This window comes from Lepisosteus platostomus, chromosome 7, assembly GCF_059453375.1.
Source record: "Lepisosteus platostomus isolate fLepPlt1 chromosome 7, fLepPlt1.hap1, whole genome shotgun sequence".
In the NCBI taxonomy this organism is placed as follows: Eukaryota; Metazoa; Chordata; class Actinopteri; order Semionotiformes; family Lepisosteidae; genus Lepisosteus; species Lepisosteus platostomus.
Window position 1 is genome coordinate 17,607,249 of NC_142617.1, and position 27,477 is coordinate 17,634,725.

A 27,477-nucleotide genomic window follows, 5' to 3' on the forward strand; every position below is an offset into this window, starting at 1 on the left:
CCCGCTGCTATAACCAGCCCCTCACCAAGGACTGCAGAGCTGTTTAGAAATTTATCAGCAATTCTGTAAGTGTTTTCCTGATAACCCATATACAGCAACATGCAGTAACATTTGTTTATTTTGAGCATGACAAAAACACAAAAGACTGGTACATTTAAAATTCTGCCCTACATTAATAAGCCCTAGAACAGCCCTTTTTCTGTCTGAAGCTCTTTTACAGCAACTGAAATGTAAGAACCCATGATGGTAACTAAGGCCTTATTTTTGTAGAGGACTACAGTATATACAGTAAATGAAAAGGGTAACAGCCTTGGCTGGAAAAACACCAAGCACAGTGGTCTCAGAGGTACTGATTCTGCTCTAGATGGTGGCTTCACCCCCTTTGAACCAGGATTTTGAGCTTTCCCCTGACAGGACTCCTGGTCTTTTGGCACAGTGGGATTCCCCCTTGTCTGGGGAAGCTATGTTGGCTCTGAAGATGTTCAGGAGTTGTTCCTGAACGGCCATGATCAAATCCCGACACAGTTCAAACTGCTCTTGTCACATCAAAATGTCATGTGAAAGTGGTGTCCTGCACAGCCTCCTTGAAATACTGATCCCCAAAAAGGGCTGAAGAAACCGGAACTGAGTCTAAGCATGAAAATGCTAAAGAAATAAACACTCTTTTAGATATAAATCACCAAAAGGTGCCAGGAATTCTATCAGTGTGCACATTTTTTTTCATTTGAAAATGCTCATAGGAGGACTTATTCCTGTCCACTGCCCCTCTGTAGAGTCCCTTTTTAACCTACAGTCATTTTGCTTCTCTAAAATGTACAGTATCTCTTCTAAGAACCTCAGTGAATTAGCAAGTAAATCTCTTAACTTCTTAAAAGAGATGTGTCAAAATCATATCACATCAATCACAATCACATCACAGGAGAGCAAGCACATTTGGGATACCTGGAGATAGGAGAACATGTTAAAGGTGCTCTTAATCTTAAAGAATTGCTTGCAGCAATTCAGCTTAACTGAACTGGATGTTTTTGTTCAATTAAAATTCACAGAATGAGAAGAAAAGAACAATAATGTCATAAATTCCAAAGTGAACGTTGAGTGTTTAAAGCTCCACTGTTTCCTTCTTACTTTCTTCAAATGTTTTGAATGTAAGCTTTTTTTAATAAAATACAAAGATAAGACACATCTTATAATTCTGATAAACAATTAAAATGTAATGACTAATTTTTGCATTTACCTTTTAAATTGCTATTTACTGTCAATTTAGAACATCTTACCCCATTTTGACTCTCTTACACCAGTCAGCTGTAAATGCTATAGCTTGTTGGTAGTGAATGTCTGATCAGCATTACTTGCTTGCCCTGTATTGTACAATTTTCTGTAAAAGTGTTATGCTAATTGTGCACTGTTAAAATTTCATTTCTTTCTCAAAGCATCCTGGTGATCACAGGACCTGATGGATGCCCTATACTGTACATCAGTGTCATTGTTTTGACAGACAAGACTGAGGTTCACAGTTATAAGGATTTTTACAAGTTAGGATTTCCAAATCAAGCGCGCACTTAAAAGGACAAACCAAATTTGTATGAATCAAAGTGTTCTCTTAATTTTCAACTAGTATAAAAATTATTTCCAAAATGAATAAATCACCTTGTCACAAGGTGGGGCTAAAAGACTGTGGAATTGACCAATATTCTCTTCAAAATAAACAAAAGTGATTGAAACCCACTCTTCTCCCTGTTTATGCAGGTCATAAACCTTTTAATGCTTTATACTCCATACATAAATGTAAGGATTTTGAATGATGATTCTTTCATTTTATGAAATTGTTTTAATGCAATTGAATATTTGATGGATTAATGCTTCTTTTTCTAACAGGTTTCACAGAAACTAAGGCATTCTAAATTATGACGAATGGAACCAAATGACAATCTTTAATGCTGCAGTAAAATAAATTAAGCTAATCTGATAGAGGACAACTGTCCTCTTTGGTTTATTTCATGACCTCTAGTAGCCTGCATTTTTCTAAGCTTTGGTTTTTCTGTGTAGTACTTAAATAACCTTTGGGAAACATTCTCAAGAAGCATTCTATGTTCCAACCTTGCTTGGGAAAGATGTCAAGTGTCATTAAAAAAAATAGAGGATTGTTTATGATACAAAAGTTTGGTTTCAAGCGTTTATAACTAAGTATTTAAAAATATCTTAACACTGACAGCTGAAAAACAAAACACCTGATAGCTGTAAAATGAGTTCAATCGCAAATTATTTTTAAATTTTATTTATATTTAGCATCTGAATTATGAACTTACAGACACTGTCTGGGGGAGTAAAGTATGCACCTGATAAGATTAAGAACTAGTTAAAACAAACACAATTAAAAAAATGATCAAATTAACTTCTAGTTTTAAAATATCCCCTTACTCCTCTGCATGATCAGCAAATCTAGTAAATGAAATAAGATTTGTCTGACAATATTTTTCTAGAACCAAATTACAAAGCAAGTAGTATAGCATATGATATAGTATTTCAGCATTTCTATTGGCTTCAATTGAATACATCAACTTTCTTCTTAAATAGAAATTCTAAATACAAATTCACTTGATCTGATCTGAAATACAGTATGTAGCATACATACTGTACGAGTGATCACATAACTTTCCCTGATTTCTCACCTATTTAAAAACAGTTCAAGTATTGAAATTATGAGTGAGAACTTTCACAACCTTATTTTTTTTCTGAGTGATAGTCTAATTTAAAAATCAACAGATTTATGGCTGGCTCCTTGACGCTATAATGTGTTAATCAAATACTAAGAAGAATAAACAGATTTATTAAACCAAGGCCTTAGTCCAAGGATATCGTTTTGTAACCCAGTGCTTCATACATTCACTCTCATCATAACCCTGTTGTATTAAGCCTTACATGAAACAGGGAACTCAAAACTGCAAGTAATATTAAAGATAATGAGCAGACTGAAACAGTAGGTGTTTCATTACAGAAAGCCATGAATTTACCCAGCAATGCTGTTGAAGTTGACCGATGAGATGAAAAAGCTGGAATAAATTTGGGGATTGAATAGGTTCTACAAACCATCCTTATATCCTTTCATACAGTATATCCTTATGTTATTGTTAAGACTTCTTTTCTCTCAGTTCTTCTGGACTCTGTCTATTGGTTTTGGAGTCACTGTGCCTTTAAGGCAGTGTGCCTATACAGCATATTTAGAAGAATTAGAGACTCCTCTGTTACTCACCCATGAAGTTAAGGTAGCCCTCTCCACCAAGGGCGTGTGTGATGAGACGGATCATCTTATGAAGCTGAATTCCACGGTCAATGACTTGAGTCAATGGAGTCAGGATGCTCATGTTGGTGTACATTTCAGCATCCATCAACCAGAAAGCCAAGGTCTTGTCACCAACAAGTGCCTAACCAATAAAGCATGTATTTAATTTCATTTATAAAGCCTGCACCACAAAAATTAAACACTTTGGAAAAGAAGAATATTAAAATTGAGTCAATTTTTATGAAGCCTTGTATTGTCCAGTGCTGTTCTTAGTTAATGTCTTCACTCATTGCCTTTCAAGTATGGATACATGTCACTGATCATAGGTGCTTCTGTCTTACTGTTGCAATTCTTGAATTCTCCAACTCCAAATTTTGAACATTTCTCATTAAGTTAAAAGTCTTTCTCTTTTTATACCCTCTAACCATATTTCTAAAACAAGAATGACATATTCAGGAAGAAATAAAGTAGAAAAGGCATTACATTTTTTTATGCATGTACACACAATTCGATTGTCAAAACAGCTACAGCCTTTGGTAAAATTATTTTCACTGCTTAGGTACATGCTTTGTATTAATGTGAATATCCTAAATGTGTTTTAAGTACTTGGATGTGGGCTGGGGGCATGAAGGTCTTAAGCAGAGTTTTTTTAATAATAAAGAATTATCAAAAACAAAGATAATATTGAAAACTGAGTAATGAAAAAAACAATCTGAATCATACTAAGGATGTTATTTTACATTCATTTTCCAGACAAAATTCCTTACAATATTTTCTTTATTATCTGCTTGTGATATAAAACACAGATTCTGCAAAGTAACAGGTATTTTATTGTAACCTTACTGGAAAATATGTTATTTGAGCTATTCGCTTATACACTAGAAGATTCAGAAGCTGGCTTTTTCAGTTGATAAGAAATAAATGTGAAGCTTTTTTTCATTACTCATAAAGGTAGAACTTTCCATTTACATCTGCAATGTGTTTCAAACATAAGCAGAAAAAATTGAATGTTCTGTTAGGGAATTAGTAAAAAGGGAACAAATTTCTTCTCTTGACATTTTAGGTGCATTATTTTAGACCAAAAGCTGCTGTTACCTGGTCGTGGCTTTCTGCATACGCAATGCATTTCTCTGCGTATCTCCTGTTTGTCAATGTGTAAATTATATTGCTCATATTCCAGTCTTCATCCTTGTACTCTTTGAGTATCTGCAAAGACAAGGCAGATAAGTTCAGTATGTTGACCTACACTGGGTTGTTCAGAAACAAATGTAGTCCAATGCGTGCAGATATTATCTGGCTTCGGACACAAACCGGATAACACTGAGACTCTTTATACAGAAAGACATAGGAAACTTTATGTTCATAGAAGGAAATGTCCACAAAAACAAAAAGGAATAGTATGAGCTTTATAAGCTTGACAAATACTGTCATTACTACATAGCAACCTGACATATGAATCCTAATTTTTTACTGAAAAAATAAAAACAGAAATTCTAAATGATACACGTATATAAAATGCCTGATTAATATAAATTAACACTTCCACTTGAGGTGAAAACAGGTCACATAATGTAGCTCTGTTGATTATTTGTAAACCAGGTCAACAATTACTAATGGAGCCACTTCAGTCCAACAACAGTGCAACAATTAAAGAGGATGGACATGCACTGACATCCCACTGTCACTTCAACATTAATCCTGAACCTGACCAGTACTCTGTGGAGTGTATTTACCCTCTGCAGTCTATTTATTTAGCATGCTAACTGTCCTATCAGGTTTGATTAATTTCACTTAAGACTGGACACCTAAAGCATTTATGAACAGTGCCATGGTATCTTTAGTGAACATGTACTCAGGACCTTAGTTTAACACCTCATGAGAAGGGAGACACCTTCAGCACAGTACTCCCATTCAGCACAGTGGAGTTTTGGTTTGGAACCTCTGCTCCTAAAAGAAGGAGGGACAGTTACTGCCCAACCAACATTACATCACCATGATTTTCCTTAAAGGTCTCCCAACCACCCTGTTCAGGCTATAGGGGGGTAACACTGCTGGGATGCAAGTGTACTGTAGTGTGAAAATGAGTTCTTAGTAGTCTCATTCACAAGTGTACAAAAATTGCATGGCTTCGAGGTGCATGTTTTAAAAAACAATATTTAATATACACACTTCCCCACACTTTGTGTAGAGTCTTTATATTCATTAATTAATTGCTTTTGACTGATCAAGATCTGTTTAAGGGGTAATTCTGTTGTGTGTAAGATAAGCAGGCCTATCTTATGATATATTATATGAAGAAGCAATGCTACAAGAGCTTGGCTATGAGAGTCAAGAGCTGATTCAGTCTTATGGTATTAAGAGCAACTGTTCCACACACCTAGTCAAATTAACATTGTTGTAGTTTCATAGTCTGGCAAAATGTACTAGCAAACCATTGTATACATATAATGTTAATTATTTTTATTTTTATTATTAAGACAAAAATCTAGACTTTAGACCCCATTCCTCATTCATTTTCTCTAAGAAGTGCTTCAATACAAAAAAAGCGTATCTTTTCAGATAGTGAGTATAAAAGCCATCATAGAGTATATTGCTGTTGAACTAAAAAAAGGCAGAGATTAATAATTAAGTTGATTTTACTGAATAGGACACAAACCTTTAAGAAAACATTTGAAACAGTCACATTCTCTATATACAGGAAAAAAAGACTTTGAAATAAGCATTTCTTCACAGTACAAAGTAAACTTTTTGGACTAAACTTGATTTTACCTCTGCTTACTTATTAAGATCAACTGCACATTCCTATTGAGCATCTAAATATATGCAGACATCCTGTAGATATAAAAATGATGTTTTTCAATTTAAATTTGAAAAAAAAAGAGTTGCGTAGGAGTCAAAGCTGTCACCTACAACCATTTGTGGATGCTTAACAGGAAAGCATTAGCAAGTAAAGCATGCACATTATCACTGTTTACAGGAGATGAATCACAATATGTCACTAGGGTGACTCGGCAGTTTCAAAGGCCCAGAGTATTGTGCTACTACTTGACAAAAACAAAAAAGAAGGAAATCAAAGTTAAAAAAGTAAACTGCCAAGGTTGCAATTTTTAGTTTGTCTTATTTTGCTGTCTTGTATCAGAGCTCAATGAAATGTGTTCCTTCCTAACATAACCCATACTGTACGTAGCCCAACTTCTCATTTGAACCAAAACTTTAGATTATTTTCATAAGGAAAGTAGCAGAAATTCTGGAAACAATGAAAAAAACAGTGTTAGAACATTGTCTCTCAGGAACCTTTCCTAATTTTTCTAGGCTGTCATCTTTTAATTCGGCACCCACAGAACCTTTTTATATATCCATAAAAAATATGGGGTAAAGTTTCAGAATTATTCAGGTTAAATCCATACTAAAATATTAAAAGCAAAAAAGTGCATTTACGTATTAGAGGGTATAAACTGTATTAAAAATTAATAAGAAACATTGAAAAACCTGGACTTGGACCTGTCTGTAGCCTTTGACCACTACCATAAAATAAATTTGAAATAACAGCCAACATTTTTTCTGGTCCCTAAGACATTCCTAATACAACACAGCTTTTGTATTGGAATTCAGAAGGCACAACATGAGGGTTGCCTCATTTCCTGTAAGATAAACAGTGTATGGATGAAAACATATATTTGGGCAAACTTCATCCTTTCACTATAAAGATGCCAGTCAAGTATGAAAAGGAAATTATCGGTATGTTACTAAGCAATGCAAATAATGTATTTTTTTTATTTTGAAGAGCATAGTTTCTGCTTTGTTCACAGTAAAGGCAAAATGCTTCCTCCTCAGCAAAATGTTTCCACAAGGCATTCTCTAAAGATGAGAAGAGGTGCAGTAGTTTAAAAAGCATTCTTCAAAGGCACATTCTGATTTAGTGATTTGGTGTTCAGTCATAATATCACTGATGGTAGCTTTGTGCCACTTGTATTGACTTCATGAAAAGGGCACATAGTCCTAGTATGGCACCTATTTATTGCTCCTGCTGTTTCTGTATATAAAGAAAACAAGCAGGCCACAGACCCTCTTATGAATGCCTTCTAAAAGATAGGGTCTGAAATTCTTATTAGTGTTTTTTTTTTGTGGTCTTGTCTGTAAAATTATGGAGCTGATTTTTGCTTCAGCTAAGAATAGCTTTCTACAGAAAGTTATCCATCTCCGTACATACGTCCAAGACTGACACATTTTGACTGACTAGAATCAGGTTGGTCTGTATCTGCCTGCTATTATTGACAATGTTGGTGAGCAAATATAATAAGTAAATGATATACACAAGAAACTGACAACCTCATGTTAAGAAGCAACTTACCTGAATACAGGCTGCAAAAAACAAAACAAAACTAAGAACTGGGATCTATTTTGGACATTCAGAAAAAAGGAGGCTTAACAACTCAGAAATGACCTCTTGCACCAGAGTCAGATTATGGGAAGCCCAAAAAAATGGGATGACAGGTGGACACAGCAGCTGATGTAAAGGGATTTGTGTGATTGTAAGTGATTGGCAACCAAAGGAAGGGGAAACATTTTCATTAAATGGTAGCATTTAAAGGGTGACAATCAATAGATCCAACAAGCAAATTGCCAAAAATCAATGCCATGGTATCGACCAAAAGAAGCTGCCAGGTTGTGGGAGAATAGAAGTTTGTTACTCAATAAAAACAACTCCAGCATGTCTAAAAACTATGTTCTGTATTATGTATATGCTGAGTGCTTGCTGAAGGTTCACTATTTAAACAAATGATTGTCAATTAACTCAATTTTCTTTCCTATTTTTATACTAAACTATGTAAAAGCTGCCTTACATTACTTCATTCAGTCACATTGAGAGAGGTAATTCTTTAGTCTAGAAAAAAAGTAGAAATCAAATTGATGACATTTACATTTTCTGCTAATATTTAATTTGCCTTAATCAGTGCTTTGTGGTTGTACTGTTAGTTTTAAAAGGTGAAAACATGTGACAACATGAATTTTAACAAAAGGATTTTTTGAAAGTTGGAATTGTATGCTGTGAGACATGGCCATAGACAATATAGCCATTTAAAATGAAACAATACTGAAAGTTCTGCAATAAGCACACATGTGAAAAAAAAATACAGAAAACAGAAATTCCTTAATATAAAAATACTGAATAAAACCTTCTACCACAATATGAGCATAGAAAACAACTGGCCTGTAATTCTGAAAGTTGAGGGAAGATGCTTAAGTAGGAAGAATACAACTTGTGAATACTTATCTTGTGGTGAAACACTGACTTTCAAAATACAATTTCCCTTAAAATGTACCTTTATTATAACACTTAGTTGGAACATACAGAATTGTACAGTGATAATGATGATAATTATATAACAAATTAAATAAAATATTGGGAAACAAACACCAGATTTATCAGTCTTTCATGACCCCAGGCTCTTGTTGAAATTATACAGATTAAGGAAAATAGGCACATTTTAAATTAATTTTAAATCCATGTCTTCAGTCATCATTTAAAAAGCATGACATACTGCATTGAGCACCTGATGTTGTCTTACAAACAACAGCCGGAAGCTCACAAAACCTGAAATAGATGGAATTGCTTCACAACAGGTATAATTGTTTTCCCTTCTTATTAATGCTAGATTTAATTGTTTTGGTTTCAGCTTCAGTTAATCAGTTAAGTTAGTTATTCAGATAGAGAACTGTTCTCTCTTAGTACTCAGCTTTCACAAAATACAAAGGAGCAAGTAGCAAAAAAAAAACCCAGAAATTGCCAATGTGGAAGTGAACAAGCTCATTTAGATGGTTTTCCAGTGTATTTCTTTAACCCTGAGCACTAATTCTCAAACCTGTGCAGAGAGAATTTTACCTCTGAGAGTTCAGTACCAGGGTTGTGATTGAAACAAGTATTTGCACCTTTCTGATTTTAAAAATAAGTTCCTATATGCTATGATGGATAGCTCTTGACTTCTTACCCTTGTTCTTTTGTGCCCTGAGGAATTGCTGCAAAGGAATAACACTTTCCACAGACTAGAAATGCAAGTGTAATTAGAATAATTCTAACTGCATCCGAAGCCTGTGGGTGGTATGATTCATATGTTTGCCTTAATCCTAAATCAAAATGTAACTGGTTGCAGTTTATTTGGCAGGGCTGTTAGAGAATGAATTCCATGTCATGGATAAGCAATAATTTATAAGCACATAGTAAAAGCAATAATAATAAGCTTTCACTGTGACTTATACTTCACAATTTCCTACCCTCAACTCTTGACAAAATACTGTCAAAATTGAAGAGAGACCCCTAATAGATCTGGCCATGTTGTCACAGTTTATAAGGGCATGTATGGCAGGCTCAAAGAGCAGAAAACAAAAAAAACATACCCTGTAGCATCACCTCAAACACAAAGTTAAAGCTTAGTAAGTTCAGAATTGTTCATTCACATAGTTTGTTAACCTTATAACTACTGTAATAAAAATGAAAGCACACGGGTAGGTTGTTCGTACATGTAATTGCATAAGAAAAGAATGTGAGGGTGTTTCAAAATTTATGACAATGTAAGCAGCCCTGAATGAAACATAAAATGACCCTCTGTTGAATTCATTTTTAAAAACCCTCAGGCAGAGAACAGCATCAGAGAACGGAATAGTCTTATGAAACAAAATAGTGAACCCTTTTCAGATTGAAATAAATATTTTTTCCTTGTGGCAGATTTGAGGATTTGGTGGATTATGTTATTATCTGCTTAATACATTTTTTGTCCATAAAACCCCAAACCATCCCTACCAAAGACTCTGTGTTGATCAGCTTTATGAGTAAAATGGCAGATGAAATACAGCAGTCTGAAATGATAGAGCTTGGCAAATAACTATAAATTCTACCGAATATTTGCTTGGGCTAAACAAGTGGCCACCCAATGTCATGTATCTGCTGTTTTAAATATGACACTGTATTTGAATTCTCAAAAATATTTATTAATGCTGAATTCTCAGCATCTATTTTTCTTTTTCAGCAGAAGAGAGTGCTAAATGTCACAAAGGACTCTGGGTGAATGATGATGCCCATTCTACAAAGAACTATATTGGCAGTTTCTAGCAGGAATGAAAGTCACCAGTTCTGATCCGAAGGTGTTCAGCATTTAAATAAAAAATCTTACAAACATAGGTAATATGAGATGCTTATACTCAAAGGTCTTTGCATTCTGGCCTGTTCTGTAGATTAGTAAAGAAATGAAGGAATTCATTCAAAAATGAAGGAATTTGTCCCAGCAGCTGCTGTGGCGAGGCAAGCTAGCTGCGTCACATCAGCAGGTTACGTCATCACCTTCCTGCCTCCCTTTACCAGTTGCCACGAAAATAAACCAAGAGGACTTGAAGAGTGTTCTGGAACAATAAATACTTGGATCTGACAGAGCTCGGAGCTCAGTGTTTGACACCGAGTTCCTAAAGCTTGATTTCTGTGTTTCCCTAGCTTGCTCCTTAGTTTCACTTGTTGGATTAATACGGGCACTGCAATCAGAGCTTCCATGGTTCCCTGTTTGGATGTGACACCGCGTCTGTTTGCGTCCATGTCGTTTCGGTGCGCCCGTTAGCTGCCACTCTACCTCCAAGTGAGTGCTCTCTTTTTTCTTAGTCTCAGAAATGTGTAGCTTTGGAAGCCGGCCCCTGCTGGTGCACAGATGGACTGGGTGGTTATGGGTACGGTGGTCATGGTGCTGTAGCCAGCTGGGGTTGGGTAACTCGATTGGGTTCTCTCCCGTTCCTGGAATGCACTATGAGTCCCACCTTGCTAACACATTATTACAGGGAATGAAAGTACTCAGCCACCACAAATCAGATTAAAATTATCAACATGTGAATTTGGAGCTGCAGATACCCATTTTATTCAGTAACAATGAAACAAAGGACCCAGGGATACAGATGTAAATTAAGAGTGAGTGCATTTAGGACCGAGAACGTATTCAACTACCAAATGGGATAGATGGACTGGACGGCCTCCTTTTTTAATCTTTCGTATATTCTTACAATCTTAAGAGAAAATGAAAAAGATGGTCTGAATGACCTTTGTGCATTTGGAACCTTTTCTGTGCTTTGTAGTAGACACGACTCCTTGTTTCCCCATCCACCTATCTGAAAACATCTTAGTTTTCCCAAATGAAGGGCCAACTACAGAAACTCCTATGGCTTTTAATATTGGCAAAATATCTTAGAATGAGGATTGAAGAGGGCAATGCAGACACGTAAATAGGTGGACCATAAATTACCTACAGGAAGTCTGGATTATTTTTTTTATTTTTTGACACTAGTCATGGTCAATTACTGTATGTGCATGCTGAGGAAATAAATCAAATGTGTGAAGGTCCAAGTGTCTCAATTCACTGAAATGAGGAGATAGGTGCTTCATTGACAGTTGCAATGTGAACGAGGTGAGGAGACACAGGCACCTGAAGATGACACATGCAAATCAGACAATTCAAACCAAAGGGAATAGTTTGTAGTTACTCTCCCTATGAGGTCTGCAAAATTGCAGGTAATCACCTACAAAAGTGTACTACATGCAGTGTCAAAGTGTACTGCATGCAGGAATATCATTATTCAGAGAAGAGAAAGAAACAACAGAATTATAGTAAAGAATGGCAAAGTACAGTGGATCATAGTAAAGTAGTTTATTATGGCAAAGATGTGTAAAATATGATTGTACATGTAAAAAACAGGAAATCAGATAATCTTTCTGTATAGAAAAAAATTACCTGATGATAATGTAGTTCTTTGTTATCAGGTAATTTTGAACAAAAATAAAGTTCAGCTAGACTTTGCAAATTGTGAAGTACAGTAATATCGTCACTATGCAGATTCATTAATTGTACAAAAGTGATGATGATGGAAATGGATAGAATGTAAAAGTAAGAAATCCATGTTCACATTAACAACAAGCAGGGTCCACAATTACAGCATATTTGACAGGTAGCAAGTAATTCTGTCAAAGCCAAGAGGAAACACATTCAATTATGTTAAAGATATGAGGAAATGTGGCTTAATGAATGAAATCTAGATTCACTTGCTGCAACTTGACTATTGGTGATTTATACTTTCTTGGCATAATAATTATCCAATGCCCTAGCAACAGCATGCTGGTTAGTGGTACTGTATCTTGCAGTGTCTAAAGATACCCACTGGGATGGTGCTCCAGTAAATTAGATTTTTGTTTTTTTTAACAAACTGGGAGATGGCTCTATGACCTAGAGCAGCTCACAAAGCATATTAATCTCTTCTTTACCCAGCAAGCCAAGCTGAAATTCAGTTGTTTTTTCCCTTCTCTTCATTTTGATTTTTCTAAACTCAAAGAGATTGATGGAGCCTCCACCCTCACAAAAAAGAAAAAAACCCTGAGGCTCATTGGAGAACACTGGCTTTTCCATTTTCCCCTTAATAGTATACACTGCAAACATCAATGTTAAATCAATTAGTTTATACAACTAAGAATAATAAGAAGAATAATTGCTGGTGTTTCTAAATCTACACTAAACTAACTCCAGTATGTCCAGAATTCAGCAGCCAGAATCATCACTAGGTCTAGTGCAAGTGACCACATTACTCCTATCCTGGAGCCTTTGCACTGGCTTTCTGTATAGTAGCCAGCTTTTGTGTCAACTTCAAAATCCTCATGCTCAATTATAAGGATCTGCATGGTTTGGCACCTCAGTACCTCTCTGAGCTACTATTGTCCTACTCCACACATCACAACATTCACTCTTCTTATTCTGGTCTCCTATCTGTCCCCCAAGACATTTACACTCTATGGGTGACATGACCTTCTCCTGTGTGCCTGGAACTCTAACCCTAAGGATATCAGAGAGTCACCTTCCCTAAATTCCTTCAAATCTAGACACAAAACCTTCTTCTTTATAAGGCCCTTTACTTAACTCGTTCTGTTACATACACCTTTCACACCATTTACAGTCTCTCTCACTGTTTACAGTATTTTCATAGTGTATACTGTATATTGTTTATTTTTGTTGGTGTTGTCGTTTTGTAAAGCGCTTTGAGAAGCCACCTTTCAAGGTGCTATAAAATATAAGAAAAAAGGTTTATTATTAATTATTACAATAAGAATCAACCAACTAATTTATATAAAGCTCTTAAAATGATCATCTTCTGTAAAGTGCTTTACTGGAAAAAAAAGCTGTTAAAACAAAGAAAACAGCAACAAAGTTAGGAAATAAAAAAGCAACACAAAGCACGCAGGGAAGATGACTCTGTGACTTCCTTGGGGATAAAATTCCAGAGCTTAGGGACATAGCAGGAGAAGGCCCTGTCATCCACAGAATGTAGACGAGCTTGTGGGACAGACTGGAGACCAGAGTCAGCTGAATGAAAGGTGCAAGGTAGCAAGTAGGAAGATTATCAATCAGACAGGTACAGAGGTGCAGTACCATGTTGAGTATAAAATGAAAGCTGTGCAATTAGATAATACTTGCCTTACTCACAAATAAAAAAATGATAATGCTAATACACAAGAGGATTTCTCATGGTTCAGATAGGGATTTGATTGTGCCTGTGGCTTCTTCCTCATCTACACAGATGTCCAGATTACTGAGTGATGTTCAGTCCAGATGAGGAGGGAGAAGCAGCATTGAACTGAAGAAATCTATGCTAGGGGGTATACTCATTGTTTTATAGCAGTACATGTTTTGACACTATTGGGATGTTGCCTCTATTTAAATCTATCTCGATATGCTATATGGTATAAAAATTAGATACAAAGTTGACAGTTGTATGTAAGGATGATTTCAACACTATTACACTTAAAATGCTTAGCCATCAGTATGTTTTCTAAGTCATTTTTGCCTGTTAAGTATTCAAAGGCTGCAGGCCATACTAATCTGATAGCCCAAACATATGCTTAAATCATTAAGAAGAAGGAGTCGCCAAGGAATATCCTCAAAACACAATACCACATTGTCAGCATGAAGTTAAAAGCCATGTGCATTTATAGTATGTTAAAAAAGAGGTCACAGTGGTTCTGCAAGGGGTTCTAATAAAAAGGCAAACAACAGCAAGAAGAGAGGACATCCATTATGTTAGCATATGGAAGTTTGATCATTTTGATGAGCTCTGTCCCTAAAGGACACATTCTAATCAACCAGACACAGTCCAATTCAACAAAACCAAAGGCCATTTCAGTAGCTAAAGAAAGAATTGCAGGTGAGGTTTTGGTATCAACAGTGGCATTAATGATAGGAAAAAGACATCACTGATAATCACAAACCTTATCTGTCACCATGAAAGTTCACACATTGGCATATATCTTGACATCCAAATTAATTAAGGAAAGAGGACAATAGCAAGTACATAGCTCTTTATAAAACAAGATACTATACTTATAAAAAGCACAGTTCTCATGTGGAAGCCCAACAACAGCACACTATTGTATTGTACAGAGGTATTGTCATGGAGCACATCTAGGCCCTTGCAGAAAATCTTCTTGAGTCTAGGTCCACTGGAGACCCAAAGGTTTTTTTACTCCCATACAAAACAAACCCTCAGCATTACAGGGTAATGTAAACCAGTAAATTCTCCCATATGCCTCTCCATACGCCTTGGTGAAGCTTGGCTGTAATGTTTTGAGAGGTTTTGCATTTGATTCCCATTGGATGAGAATAACCTTCAATAAAAATGAGGCATTGGAATGTTCTGCTGGAATTTCTGGGCACCCTGCAAAATGGATTATCTGTGAGGTAGAAAATCCTTAAGATCAGGGTTCAGTGATGATCAAGTCCTCAGAAAGGACTTCCATAAATATGGAGAATCCTGCAACAAGGAAGCTGCTTCTCTAATTACTGTGAAAGATTATCGCTCACAAGCCCCTTAGTCTAACCAATCAGATGCTGCAGCAAAGCAACCTGTTCTCAAGATCATTTGTTGGAATTTGTTGACACACTGAAATAATGATTAGTGCCTTTTGTAGCTTGATGCACTTCTGTTTTCAGTATGTTGACACAGACAGTAGGATTTTTCCATCACCTTGACCTTGAATCTCCTCCCTGAGAAAGTGGAGGACTGTGTTTTTCCCATACACTGCCTCACTGGCTGACTGAAGTCATAGGCAATCACAGCTCGCTTGCTTGGGCATCTGTTTAAACTGAGTCCACGAGTGAAGTGCCAGGGGTGGGATGGTGAGCCTGGTATACTGAGACTGAAGAGCTGAGTGTTTCTCTGCTCCAGCCTCAAGCATGACCCTGGGGTTCATAAAAGAAGCTAGCAACAAGGCTTTAAAACAGTTACGGTTTTATAGGGTGGTGTAGCTTGGGAGGACAAATCACCGGGCCTGAGCGAAGGGCTCAGAGATCCTCAGTCCAGCTATCACTCCGAAGGAGTGTGATATGCACAATAACTGGAGGCAGCTAGGTAAATAACACCAACTGCCTCAAATCTAGAGTACTATGCAAGAAGGGGGCCATACACAACAGTACTCTTCTGTCTTAAAAACAGAAGAAATGTGAAATGTGAAAATGTGAAATACTAATGTGAGGAAAGGTGTTGTGATGCTATGGATCCACCTGGATCAATGCCCCTAAGTGTGTGCTGCCCTACGTGGTATCACAAGCTGTACACATAAATACCATTTTAGAAACATTAGAAGGAAAGTACAGTATGTAAAAAAATAAGTATTTCAATTTATTAAAAAAAGATTATTCCCCAGAATTTAATACCTATAGAAAAAATGACTTCTTAAAATGGAAACACATTTGGATATATCTGGTATCAAAAGACATTAAAATGAATGCAAAAAGGGAAGACCATTCAAATTAACACAAAGAAGAAGCATTTAAAATAAGACACATACTGTACACAAACCATTTTTTGAATCACTCCTATTTTACATGACCTGGAATTTAGCTTATTTTGGAACCAACCCTGAAAAACTTTTTGTTCAGTCCAAAACTGCATTGCAGAATAATTTTCTAAAAGTTAAAAATGACAAAAAAAAACAAAAAAAGTTGCTGTTCCTAAACTGGCATGGTAGACATAAATCCAACCTTTTAGGTTTCTAAAACTTTGGTTTCATATCCCAACATTATATAGATGTCTGCAGGGAGCACAAAATTGGTTCACTGTCTGCCTTTTAAGATCACCAGAAATAGGTCAGTGCACTTAATAGAGAAGACAAACTCTGACGTTATACTTGCTCAGCAGTAAAAGCCCCAGCCCTTGAGGAAAAGCCCAGGACTGTTAATGTCTCCTTGTTTGGAATTTTCATCCTGTCACATGGGGTTTAGGCTGAAGATATTGAACCACAATTCTTTGTGCTTTTTGGTGATTGTGTACCTGTTGAGCAAGCTGAAATATTTTACACATCTTGTCTGTGCATTTTTGGATTTCTGCACAAGACAATGGTTATACCATTTTCAAGCAAAAACCTGCTTACATGTCCAGACACTGTTTCTTAATAAATTCTTTATTTCCACTGAGACCTTTAAGGTGTTTAGAGCAATAATGAGGTGGATTCATTTCTTTACACAGAAAGCTCTAACAAAACACAATAATTCAAGACAGAGGGGGCTGTGGAGCAAAAGGTAATTTATATAGGAGGCAAAGCATGCAGTCAGAAAGCTGCTGAGTGCTCTGAAATCATTTTCCTGTCCCTTGCAGCTGCCAAGCAGCCTATTTCCATCTTTAGTCTAATTGTTTCTATTACTTTTCAATCTATTATAGCTGAAGGGAGGGTCGCTGCTAAATTAGTTTGTAACGTTATCAATTAAAAATGACAGCATTTTATATTGGTAATCAGATATGATCATGAGGCTCCTGCTGAATGCTTTTTCTGTCTCTTTTATTAAGATGTCTTAATTTATCAAAAGCTGTTCTCCATAACGGCCTCCACTGTCTGTAAATGAACCTTATTAATGAGACAACCAAGTCAGAAACAGACTAGACGAAGAAGCAGGCAAGTCATACTGTATAGTGTTAAGAGCAAGGAATCAGAAACTTTTTTTTCTTGCTTTTACAAGACATACAGTAGTTGCCATTTGTGTCCATAATGGCTGGCATGCATCCTCAGGGGAATAATGCATTCGTGCTCTATGATATGTACAGTACTTTCCATTTGTACAAGTTCATGGTACTGTTTAACAACAGTGTTGTTGCACAGGTCAAACCCCTGTATATACAGTACATAGAGTATGGGGAATAAACTAGCCATCCATCCACATATCCATACAGTTAAAAATAACTTAATCTTTGGATATTTTTTCCCTAGTATTTTAAGTTAGTCATTTGTAATGATTATGCAGAGCTGTTTCATCGACTTCTTGCTGGCTAGTTTTTTAATTACAGGACTGTTAACTCATTTTTGCAATGTAGTATTGGCTTTCTTTGTTATTTAATTACACGTAAGTCTGTTAATTGAGTGGACTGAAGTACTTTGCCTTGTGTTTAAACAACAATGTATTTATCTTCACTCTTTTTGTTAATTGTGACTTTTTTGTGGAAATGAAGCTGTGTTTGGTATTACGGCCCTGAGTGTTTTTTTCTTACTTGACTTTGAAAATGTGGTTCACTAGTGCTTGTTTTGTGCTAATTTGCTTGGAAATCTAAAGTGTAAGTTATATTTTTGCTGATCTGAAACATTCTGGCTGTACAGGATCTTTTATGGGATTTTTTCCTATTCCTGTTCACATCCTAAAAAAATTTTTCACATTGAAGATGAATAGAACTGGAACCCTCAACAAACATTTGGGTGTTGCAAAATAATAGTAATAGTAGACACAATATTTCTTATTTTTTCAGCTTCTGAAAATAAACCATAAAACAAATCTAGACAGCCCAATTTTTCCCATGCCCACATAAACTACATCGCCCACAAATCCAGTTCTGCTTCCTCGGGTCTTGCAGGTCCCACCCAGCCTGGGTGGTTTATAAGTACTTATACTGTATAACTTATGTTTGTTCAATCATCTGTTGTGTATTTTTAATATGAACCTTGCAAGCATTCATGGGAAATGTAGTAAAAACAAGCACGTAAAAGCTTTCCAGAAATAACAAGTGTTTAGGGGAAATGTCGTTAAAAAGAGCATGTCAAAACTTTCCAAAATAATGAAAGCAAGTGACAGACTTAAAGAATTTGATGCAGAAAATGTTTTTGAAGAAGGTAGAATACTGTTTTGTACCTAATTATTTTCAGCTACTACTACCTGCTTCGTAAATATATTATATTTATATTCACACATTAATACTGTTGATAACATTACTTTAAATTTCAGCTTCCAACATTTTCCTTTCATTGCCTGATTCAGTATTAACTGAGTTTAAAGAAATTGGCTTCTGGTACATGAATGTTACAGTACTGTACTTTTAGGTACCATTCATAGCGCTCTAATGTGAGAGCTTTCAACCTGACGGATCTGTGCTCCATTCATGGCTTGTTATCCCCTTTTAAAAAAAAAAAGTGTACAGCCACTTGACATTTTAAAACAGTAGCTAGGCTATCTATTTTATATGTTTATATAATATACAATATTTATATCGTTAATAAATATTTTATAATTTGATTAACAAAAAATAGATTAAATGAGGCTAGAATTTTAGTAACATCTAATATGACACAAGTGCCACATATTGATCTACACTGAGCAATGAAAGCGAAAAGTTAGAACAGCCCTGTGGCATACTGCCGTGTGCTTTCTGCTGGTGTGAATATTGTCACGCGTTCTAAGTGGCTGTATACAGTCTGCCTTTTGTAATGTGATAACTTGATTTTCCTTTTGGAATAATATTAATTAGCCAAGATAAAGATTTTCTTTAAAGTGACTTACAGGAATGACAATTTCCTATTTTTCTTCCAAAATGCACACTTCGCTACAAGTTGAGACACTTTGGGGTTTAGTGCTTTGTTAAAAGAGTACAGCAGCTGGGTCAGCGATTTGAACCCACAAAGCTCTAGTAGGCAATCTAAAGCCCTAACCACTACTCCACACTGTCACCACTGTAAAAGCCATAGGTCAATTCAAAGCAACCATCTATTGCTATTCAGATATTCTCTTTGCTCAGTGAATCATATCACTCTGAGCTGGTAGGTTATTGAATCAAAGTGGATGACGTTCAGCTTGGAAGATTTCTATCAGTCCACAGTTGGTGTAAATTCAGTAAGTGTTTCTATGATAAGCTTGGTGAATCAACCATTTTTTTTTTCTGGGAACATATCCAGATGGAGTGCTCCAAAGCAGTTTGCAATTAAGACTTGATAATGAGGAGTCTAATGAACACACTGTTTTCAGATAATGTACACCTTTTTATTTTGATAAATAGGGCTCAACTGCAGCTTAAATGGGAGGAAAGAATACATACTGTAGTTTCAGATAAATTGGTCAACGAGCACATTTTAATGCAAAACATCTTAGTGTCTTGGTGATAAGCATAAAAAACTGCTGTACAACAGCACAGACACTTGAAACAAGAATAGGAGGCTAACTAACTCAGGATAGTGCACTACAATACAGTGGTAGGGCTGGGACTTTAACCATGACACAGTCCCAAAGTTTTACCCTAACCAGAGCATAACCCAGCCTTCTTTGGTAGGTTCTCTGTGGACCTTCACTATCCTGAAAAATTCTCTTTATAGTGTTAAAGGAGGTCCTCAAGTTGTAAAGGATATTTTCATCACCTACTGTATGCAGAACACAAGCTTAATCAGACACTTTATTTATTCACTCTTTACAAAGCTCAGGAGTTTTTCAAACATTTACTCAATTTCTTATCAATTTACACAAAAGGAAGTATAAATCTTTAAAAAAATCATCAGAAGACTTTTTGCAAACATTTCACAAGTCCCAAGCCTTAATTCACAAGACAAGTTTTGCCTTGTCTTAAAAACATATCCTACTTTTCAAAGACATACAACAAAACAGTCCCATTTAAAATACTTTGTTTGCTAACCTAACTTAGTGTACAATCTTAAAGGAAAGCAGTATTATGTGTCTACAATTCTTTTTCATTTTTAAGGAAAAACTGTACTACTTTGCTCTGTGGATTTGATCTTTTCTAAGAAAAAAAATAGCTCTTTAAATATTTCATGTTCAGAGACTGTTGTCTGTTGTTATTTAAGAGTCTTGACATCTTAAATAAGAATTTAAAAACAACTAGCTGAAAAGAGTACTTGCTAAAGAAATTGCTAACACTCACCTAACAAATATTTAGAAAATAATCACATTCTAAGCTCCATAAGGTCATGATTTTACAGAAAATCAATAAAATTGGTACAGTCCACAGTCTTTACTGATCTCCATCAATAAGACTACTGGAAATATAAAAAACTCTTATTAGATATTTTTATAAGCCTCATTAATTTAACTGGACTAAAATAAATTCAATTACACACTTCAAAAATAGCACAGCTATTTTATGTGTATGTAGCACACACTCTGAAATTGTATTTATTTTCAGAGTACTGTGAGATTGTTAAAAAAGACATGTTAGTGAAGGTTTTTGCATTTTCCAGTGCAGTTGACTCTATAGGAATAGTATGGAATTGTCCTATAATCAACACTGCAGAGGTGCAGTACATGAGATTTAATAAAACCCAGTTCAGATTATCACTGCGCTTCTGAGAAACTACTCTGATCTACCTGAAATTTCATGTTGAAGTACTCAACCAAAAAGAACTTCTACTTAAGTGTTTATGTTCCTTTATTAACACATACTGCAGGCTCTATTCCCTAAACAATAGCTAATTTAGGGACAGGCCCCTGAAATGTATGATTATAAATGAAAGAAATTGTGACAATGCTGCACTTTTTCTAAACCTATGCTGTTATATTGGTCTTTTCTGTGATAAAAAAAGCCCCCAAAGGGGAATGAGAAGTTACTTCTCAGATAATTATATAGTAAGTGCAACCACGCAAGATGCTTTTTAATTTAGATTGTTCACAGAACACTGTTCTACATGAGAGGCAAATTTTGAAGCCGTACAATAATGCCATTTTTTTCACTAACAAAAATAATATCTAGGGCATAAAATAATGAAAGAAAAATCCTAATGCATCATGAGCAGATATTGAATAATGGCAATTATATATGAAGCTATACTTAAAAAATATGTACATCATATGGTGGTAAATTGTCTTAACCTATAGTTTTTGCTTCTTTCTAATAAACTGTACAAAGCCAGCATGGACCACATGTTAAATGAGCTGAATAGTCTCAGATGACACTGGGGAGAGTCCCAAAACTACAACACAATCCCAGCCAAATTGAGCCTCTGTTCTGAGATGGTCTGAGCAGCACAACAGGGTACAATATAGGTCAGTAATGAGGTGTATTTGTATTGTGCCTACAGGCAAATTTTCCATGCCTTTAATAAGCATCTATACCACTTAAATAATTCCTCCTCTCTTGCTACTGTTCACTCTTTTACTAGTAGTGTTATCATAAGCAGTTGGATTTACATATAAATATAAGACAGTACACTTTTATCTGTGTGCTCAAACACTAGTAGCACCATGTTTAAAAAACTGCAATGAGTCTGTACAGATACTGACAATGGGAGACTTCTGAGAATAAATAGAAAAATAGAGCACCCCTGTCTTATTTCACCACTTACTGTACCACTTGAGACAGACTCTGTTTCATGAAATTTCTGAACTTGCTGAACATATACAGTGCTTTGCTAATACAAACCTCACCAATCAGAAAATAAACAATAAGACAATTAAAGTAGGCCACCAGCCACAGCACAAAGCCAAAGGAATATAATGTTCTTGCAGGCAATGATAGAGTAAATTACAATAGGGCTGGGGACGCAAAAGCAAGTTAAATGGGTTTCACTTCTTACCCCCTAGATGCTGAGAGGGGAAATTATTTATATCATGAGATATTTCTGACCTACACGTGTTATGTACGTGCTAATGTGGTACAGGACAGCTGATTGGCATGCATAATCCCGCTTGGAGAATATGACATGATATGCTTTGCGTTTTCATATGGTTAAAAACTCAACAGATTTCAGAAATACGACACCCATTTATTTCTTCAGGGAAATAAAAGGATAATTTTGCTAGAATCATTCCTGGAAGTTTTACTAGAATACCTAAGCATGGTATTTTACATTTCTATGGTCTTGTCACACTTATACTCTGGATTTAATTTGTCATCGTTAAACAAGTTTTTCATGATTGTCCACTCCCATCTAAACTGTATCTTCGGTTTCCATGTTTATTTTTATAATTTAAAAATAAACAAAATTAATTCGTATGTATGCCTGTGTGTACGACTTCTCACATAACCACAAAATCAATATCTTGTGTGCACAAATATCACTCCTGACTTGTAGCCATTGGATAATTGTTTGCTCAGAGCTTACTGTCTAATGGGAGGACAATTTTTATTTTTCTCCATCTTGGGCTCTGTATGGTTCTAATCTGTAAAACAGTAGCCTTGTGTTTTTTTATGATTTACCATTTTCTTGTTAGTTGTATCATGGTTCACTCTGAGTGCCCCATCACTATTTCAGGCAAAATTAACTTCTCTCAGGTTGGAGAGCAGGAGCGCCCAACTGGTTGATCGCGGAGCGCTTGCCAGTGGATCGATCGATGTCGATCAAAACAGTTGATGTTGGGCAAAAAACAAATGGGCTATTTGACTATTTACTTTTTTTGATAGCTTAAAAATTATTCAGATCTATGCATGTAATGTCATACATTTTGTGTGTGTTTAACCCTTCTCGAATGGGTTGTAAAAGTCTCTTCACTGAGTGCTGGCCTACACTGAAAAAAAAAAGCTACAGGTGTTCCGCAAATAGTGTTGTGTGTGCTACTCAAGAACGTTCTCTTGGTTATTGCTGCAACAGTGCATAGTGGAGCGAAACAGACTGGCCGTGACAAATTCGGCTGCAGTTTGATAAGTTTGAGTGCCTATTTGACAGTTGTAGTGTTTGAGTGAAAATGATGAAGCAAAGAGACCGAAAACGTACTGTTACCACAAGGAATGGGAGCATGTTTATTAGTTTTTTTATTTCTCATTCAAATCTGCAATGCTAGCAATGCTACTCGATAAAGGGAAATACAGAAAACATTTCAAAACTGCACACAAAATGTATGTTGTGGACTTTCCCACAAAAAAAGTGAGTTACGGAAAAGAAAAGAGGAAAAATTTAAATGTCAACTAGCAGCAGTCGCTTTTCACGAGGCCTAATACAAGAGGGAAAGTGGCCATCATCACATTGTTCTGTGTAAGCCACATTCTGGCTGTTTGGAGATTTCAAAAACAAAGCTGTTGCCTGAATCAAAGAGTTTCTCAAGTCATCTAAACATGGTGAATATGCCCAATTAGAGGATGGACAGGGCTTCTGGATTTAGCATTCCTCTTGACTTGACTTGACCTGCTGTTTGAGCTGAATGTTGAGCTGCAGGGATAAAATAAAAGTGTCATCGACATGATCAGCAGTGTCAACACGTTAAAAAAAATTATAACTGTTCTCAAGTAAGCTTCTCAGTGCCAATGCTCATGTTAAGGTAGGATTTTTTTTTTTCAAAAATGGGGAACATTACTTCACTGTAACATGAGTCACTTGCTTTTATTTGCTGTCATTTTATTGATGGGTATTGTACTGATGTGCCCACTGTCTGTTTTTCCTATATGAGTTTCAAATTCACACTGGTAGATAGCGCTGGACTGGCAAATTAAAAAGTAGATCTTACATTAAAAAAGGTTGGGCACCCCTGTTGTAGAGCATTCCTAAAAAAACATAAGGATTTGTGCAACTAACACTATGTTTATGGACAACTTGCTCATTAAAAGGTTTAAAGCACTTTTCAACAGCAGGTCCCTGTTGAGGGACTGAGAAATTAGTAGGAAGCCAAGGATTAAAGTATATTAAGTAAAATGGAAAAAAATATAATCTTGAGCCATCACCTGAACATTTTTTATTACTTCCAAACAATGAATGTCCCAATCTATTAAGTACAGATGGAAATTCATAAAACATGCATGACTGTCAGGTGAAGGTTGAGGACAAGTGGCTGACGTACAGAAAAAAACAATGAATCTCTATGATAGCAACACTTTGTGATGCAGAGACATAAGAATACAATTTCTACTCTATTGCCAAGTATAAAGACATGAGCCTTCATCACAAACTAATATCAGGACAGTTTGCAGATTCCAATACTAAAGTGTTAGATCCATATTTCTCATTTTCGCAACTGCAGTGAAATCTATACTCCCTTATAGAGTATGTTACAAGTGCAGTCCTACAATTTCATTTGTATGCTTTTAATTGTAAATTCCTTGCTGTGCACAGCTTTTTGGAATTACTTTTGATACTACTATGTATGGTAGGAAAATCAATCTAATTTATGTTTAATTTTGAAAACGTTTTTCACTTAAAGTTTTGATTGCAGTATAGTTGTTCTACACAGTTTTAAAAAAAATAAAATGGAAGTTAACAGAAAAGTTCTTTTTGTTCCATTATATTTCATTTCCAACTTTCTTTAAAGTTCCCATAAATATCAAATGAAAGGAAGAGAAAATAAGCATTTTTAGTTCAAAATATAAAAAAGATTTTATACAGTGTAGGTGTATTCATTAATGTGACTCAATGTTTTGATTACTTTTTTAGAAATAAAAATTACCAAAGACATTAATAAAACACTCTTTTCCAGGTTTTTAAAAGTGTAAGAAGGGCAAAAACACACAACAAAATTAAAAGCAATTAAGTACAAATGGGGCAGAACTAAACTGTCATTATAGTGCTTCTACAATCGTCATCTTTTGATGGCTTTTATGATATTGAAGAAAATCTAATCATATGAGTTGTGTGCACAATCACCCATTTTCATCCTTGAGTTCCAGACAAACTACAGATAAACTTCTACAAAGACAGATAAACTAGTACAAAGCTTTTACGTTTGTGGTCTACAGTTAATTAATTTATTTTCCCCACACCTTTTGATAATCTGCTGAGAGGTGAAGGAATCTATTTAAGAGTTCGGCTTTTGCATGCAGTGTCTTCCTGGATAGCAGCAAACTTCCAGGGACACAGTATTACTTCACAGTAGAATGCTGAACAATATAACCTTGAGGGTCTCATAGTGCTTGAACACAGAGCCAATTGCTAAAGGAAAAATTGACAAAAGAAATAAAAATGGCTATCCACTGATTCTTTCAAAAAAAGGTTCGGAAAGCGAGAGGACACAGCCTTCAATTTATCTGCACTTCTACGCTCGAAAGGCAGAGCCTTGTAGAAAACATTACCACAGGCAGAGTCATGCAAAGTGCAGATGAGGCAAAGCTAACTTACTATGATAAGCCTAGCTGTCTCCATGAAAGGGATGAATAGACAAATAGAAGTTACAGGTGCAGTAAGTAGAGCAGAAGAAAAAGCTTTCATTTTTTGAAGGCAGATCCCAGTGTTTTTGCTTACAACTACCCAGGTTCCTCTCATCTTCGTGGTGTGCACCAGAGAGCTCTTGCTAATGATTATCAGCTGGTGTAACTTACACCCTATTAATGGAACATGTAAGAATGAGAAAGGAGATGTTACTCTTCAATGCAATGCTGGATGTCTGGTTTGAATTGCAACTGCAGTTAAAAAAAATGGTGCAAACTTCCCCTTGCAAAAATAAGACTACGTTTGCTTTGTTTAAACAGGCTGCAGCCTTAGAACAAATTAATAGAACCAATGGAAAAACATAAGACTCTTATGGCCTGTTCAGGATGTGAAGACACTGAAAATCACAGCACAACCGATATCTGGAAAGAACTACAACTAGTCTGTCTGATAGGACTTAATTCTGAATTCAGGGCAGCAATATTTTACCCCTAGGAAAGTGAAGTACTGTGGGGGGATCTCTCACCCTCTCTGTTCTTGAAAGAAAAAATGTTGCTAAGTCTCACTCTTTGGCCTTTAATCTCACAGTAAAATTTGCTCTTAAGTACAGCCACATTTTTTCTTATTTATTGTGACTTATATGTTCACCTGAGCACTTTTAAGCTGCTTGTCAGAAATGAGAAGGGATAAATTCCCAGTACTGTTTATACAGCAAGATTTCCAATGATGGTTGCAGACTAGGCATATTAACAAGGCCATTTGTGTCGATAGTCATGTTATGAGAATGCACCAGCAGACACAAAACAAGGGAAGGATGGTCAGTGATATGTGTGTGAACCTTTACAAGGGACAGAGAGAAGATATTCTCTCAAGGTGTACCACTTGTATGTTAACTGAAATAAACATTCAGGGACAGAGTCCAATTAAATTTGATAACGTATTTCTTTGTGCAAAGAAGTTATAAACATTGTAAACTCAACCCCACAAAGCATCCAAGTTGCACTGTACCTGGCTAGATGTTGCCTACCTCTGTTTTTACAGTATATTGCTCTAAATCAGTGGACCTCAAGCCTTTTCACCGCACAGCCCACCACATACTATTGGTTGTTTTTTTTTTACATGCAGTTATTGTAACAGGGCAGCCAAATTTGGAATGTGAAAATAAGGTGGAGCTGCCAGAATGTGGTGGTGAGACATTAAAAATGCAGCACTCTCATGAGGAAATTAAGAGGCGGCACCTGGGGACATATTCAGAGTCCACATTCATTGACATTCAGGTGTTGCCTACTCTCACCCTCACATACAGTATCTCCTCGATGGTGAGGTTTAAAATTTTAGGTTGAGAATAGCAGTAACAAATAGTTAAGGTAAAAATGTCCAGTTGGAATAAAAAAAAAAAAACAACCTAATTTCTAATTGCAAACTTGACCTTTGCCGTGCCAGGCTGCCGGTAAGATAGAAGACAGGTTTTGAGCGAACTAGCCTAAACGGGATTGTCTGGGCAGGGTTTTCAATTGCTACTTACTGTACTTTCCAAATCAAGGCATGATGCAAGGCCAAGTATAGGTTTGGGAAGGCAAAATAACATCAGTGTTGTACCATCTGTCACAGAAGGCAGGTGCTGTTTTGTGGACTTCAAAGACAGGATGTCATATTGCAGTTTTATCTTTAAATCTGATTCCAAATGACATTTGTCTTTCTCATGGCCTCCCTGCAGCACTGTAGCTTTGTGGATCACTGGGTATCTATGGACTGAAGGCTTGGATTTGCTCTTCTACATAAATGTGTCTTTAGAAGTACATTTTTTTAACACTGCTTCACAATTAAACTAAAAACAAACTTTTCCATGCATTTTAAAATC

The 27,477-nt window shown here is 35.9% G+C and overlaps 1 protein-coding gene across 1 annotated transcript in view; it reads right to left on the reverse strand.

Moving 5' to 3' along the window:
- The window catches only part of LOC148658417 (1,4-alpha-glucan-branching enzyme-like), a 377,056-nt gene that overhangs the window by 106,309 nt on the left and 243,270 nt on the right, over window positions 1–27,477 (reverse strand). The window contains exons 11-12 of the mRNA XM_088639572.1: window positions 4,376–4,486; window positions 3,251–3,422 (exon numbers count right to left, since the gene is read on the reverse strand). Of these exons, the coding sequence (XP_088495698.1) occupies window positions 3,251–3,422; window positions 4,376–4,486 (283 nt within the window). The remainder of the gene's footprint in view (window positions 1–3,250; window positions 3,423–4,375; window positions 4,487–27,477) is intronic.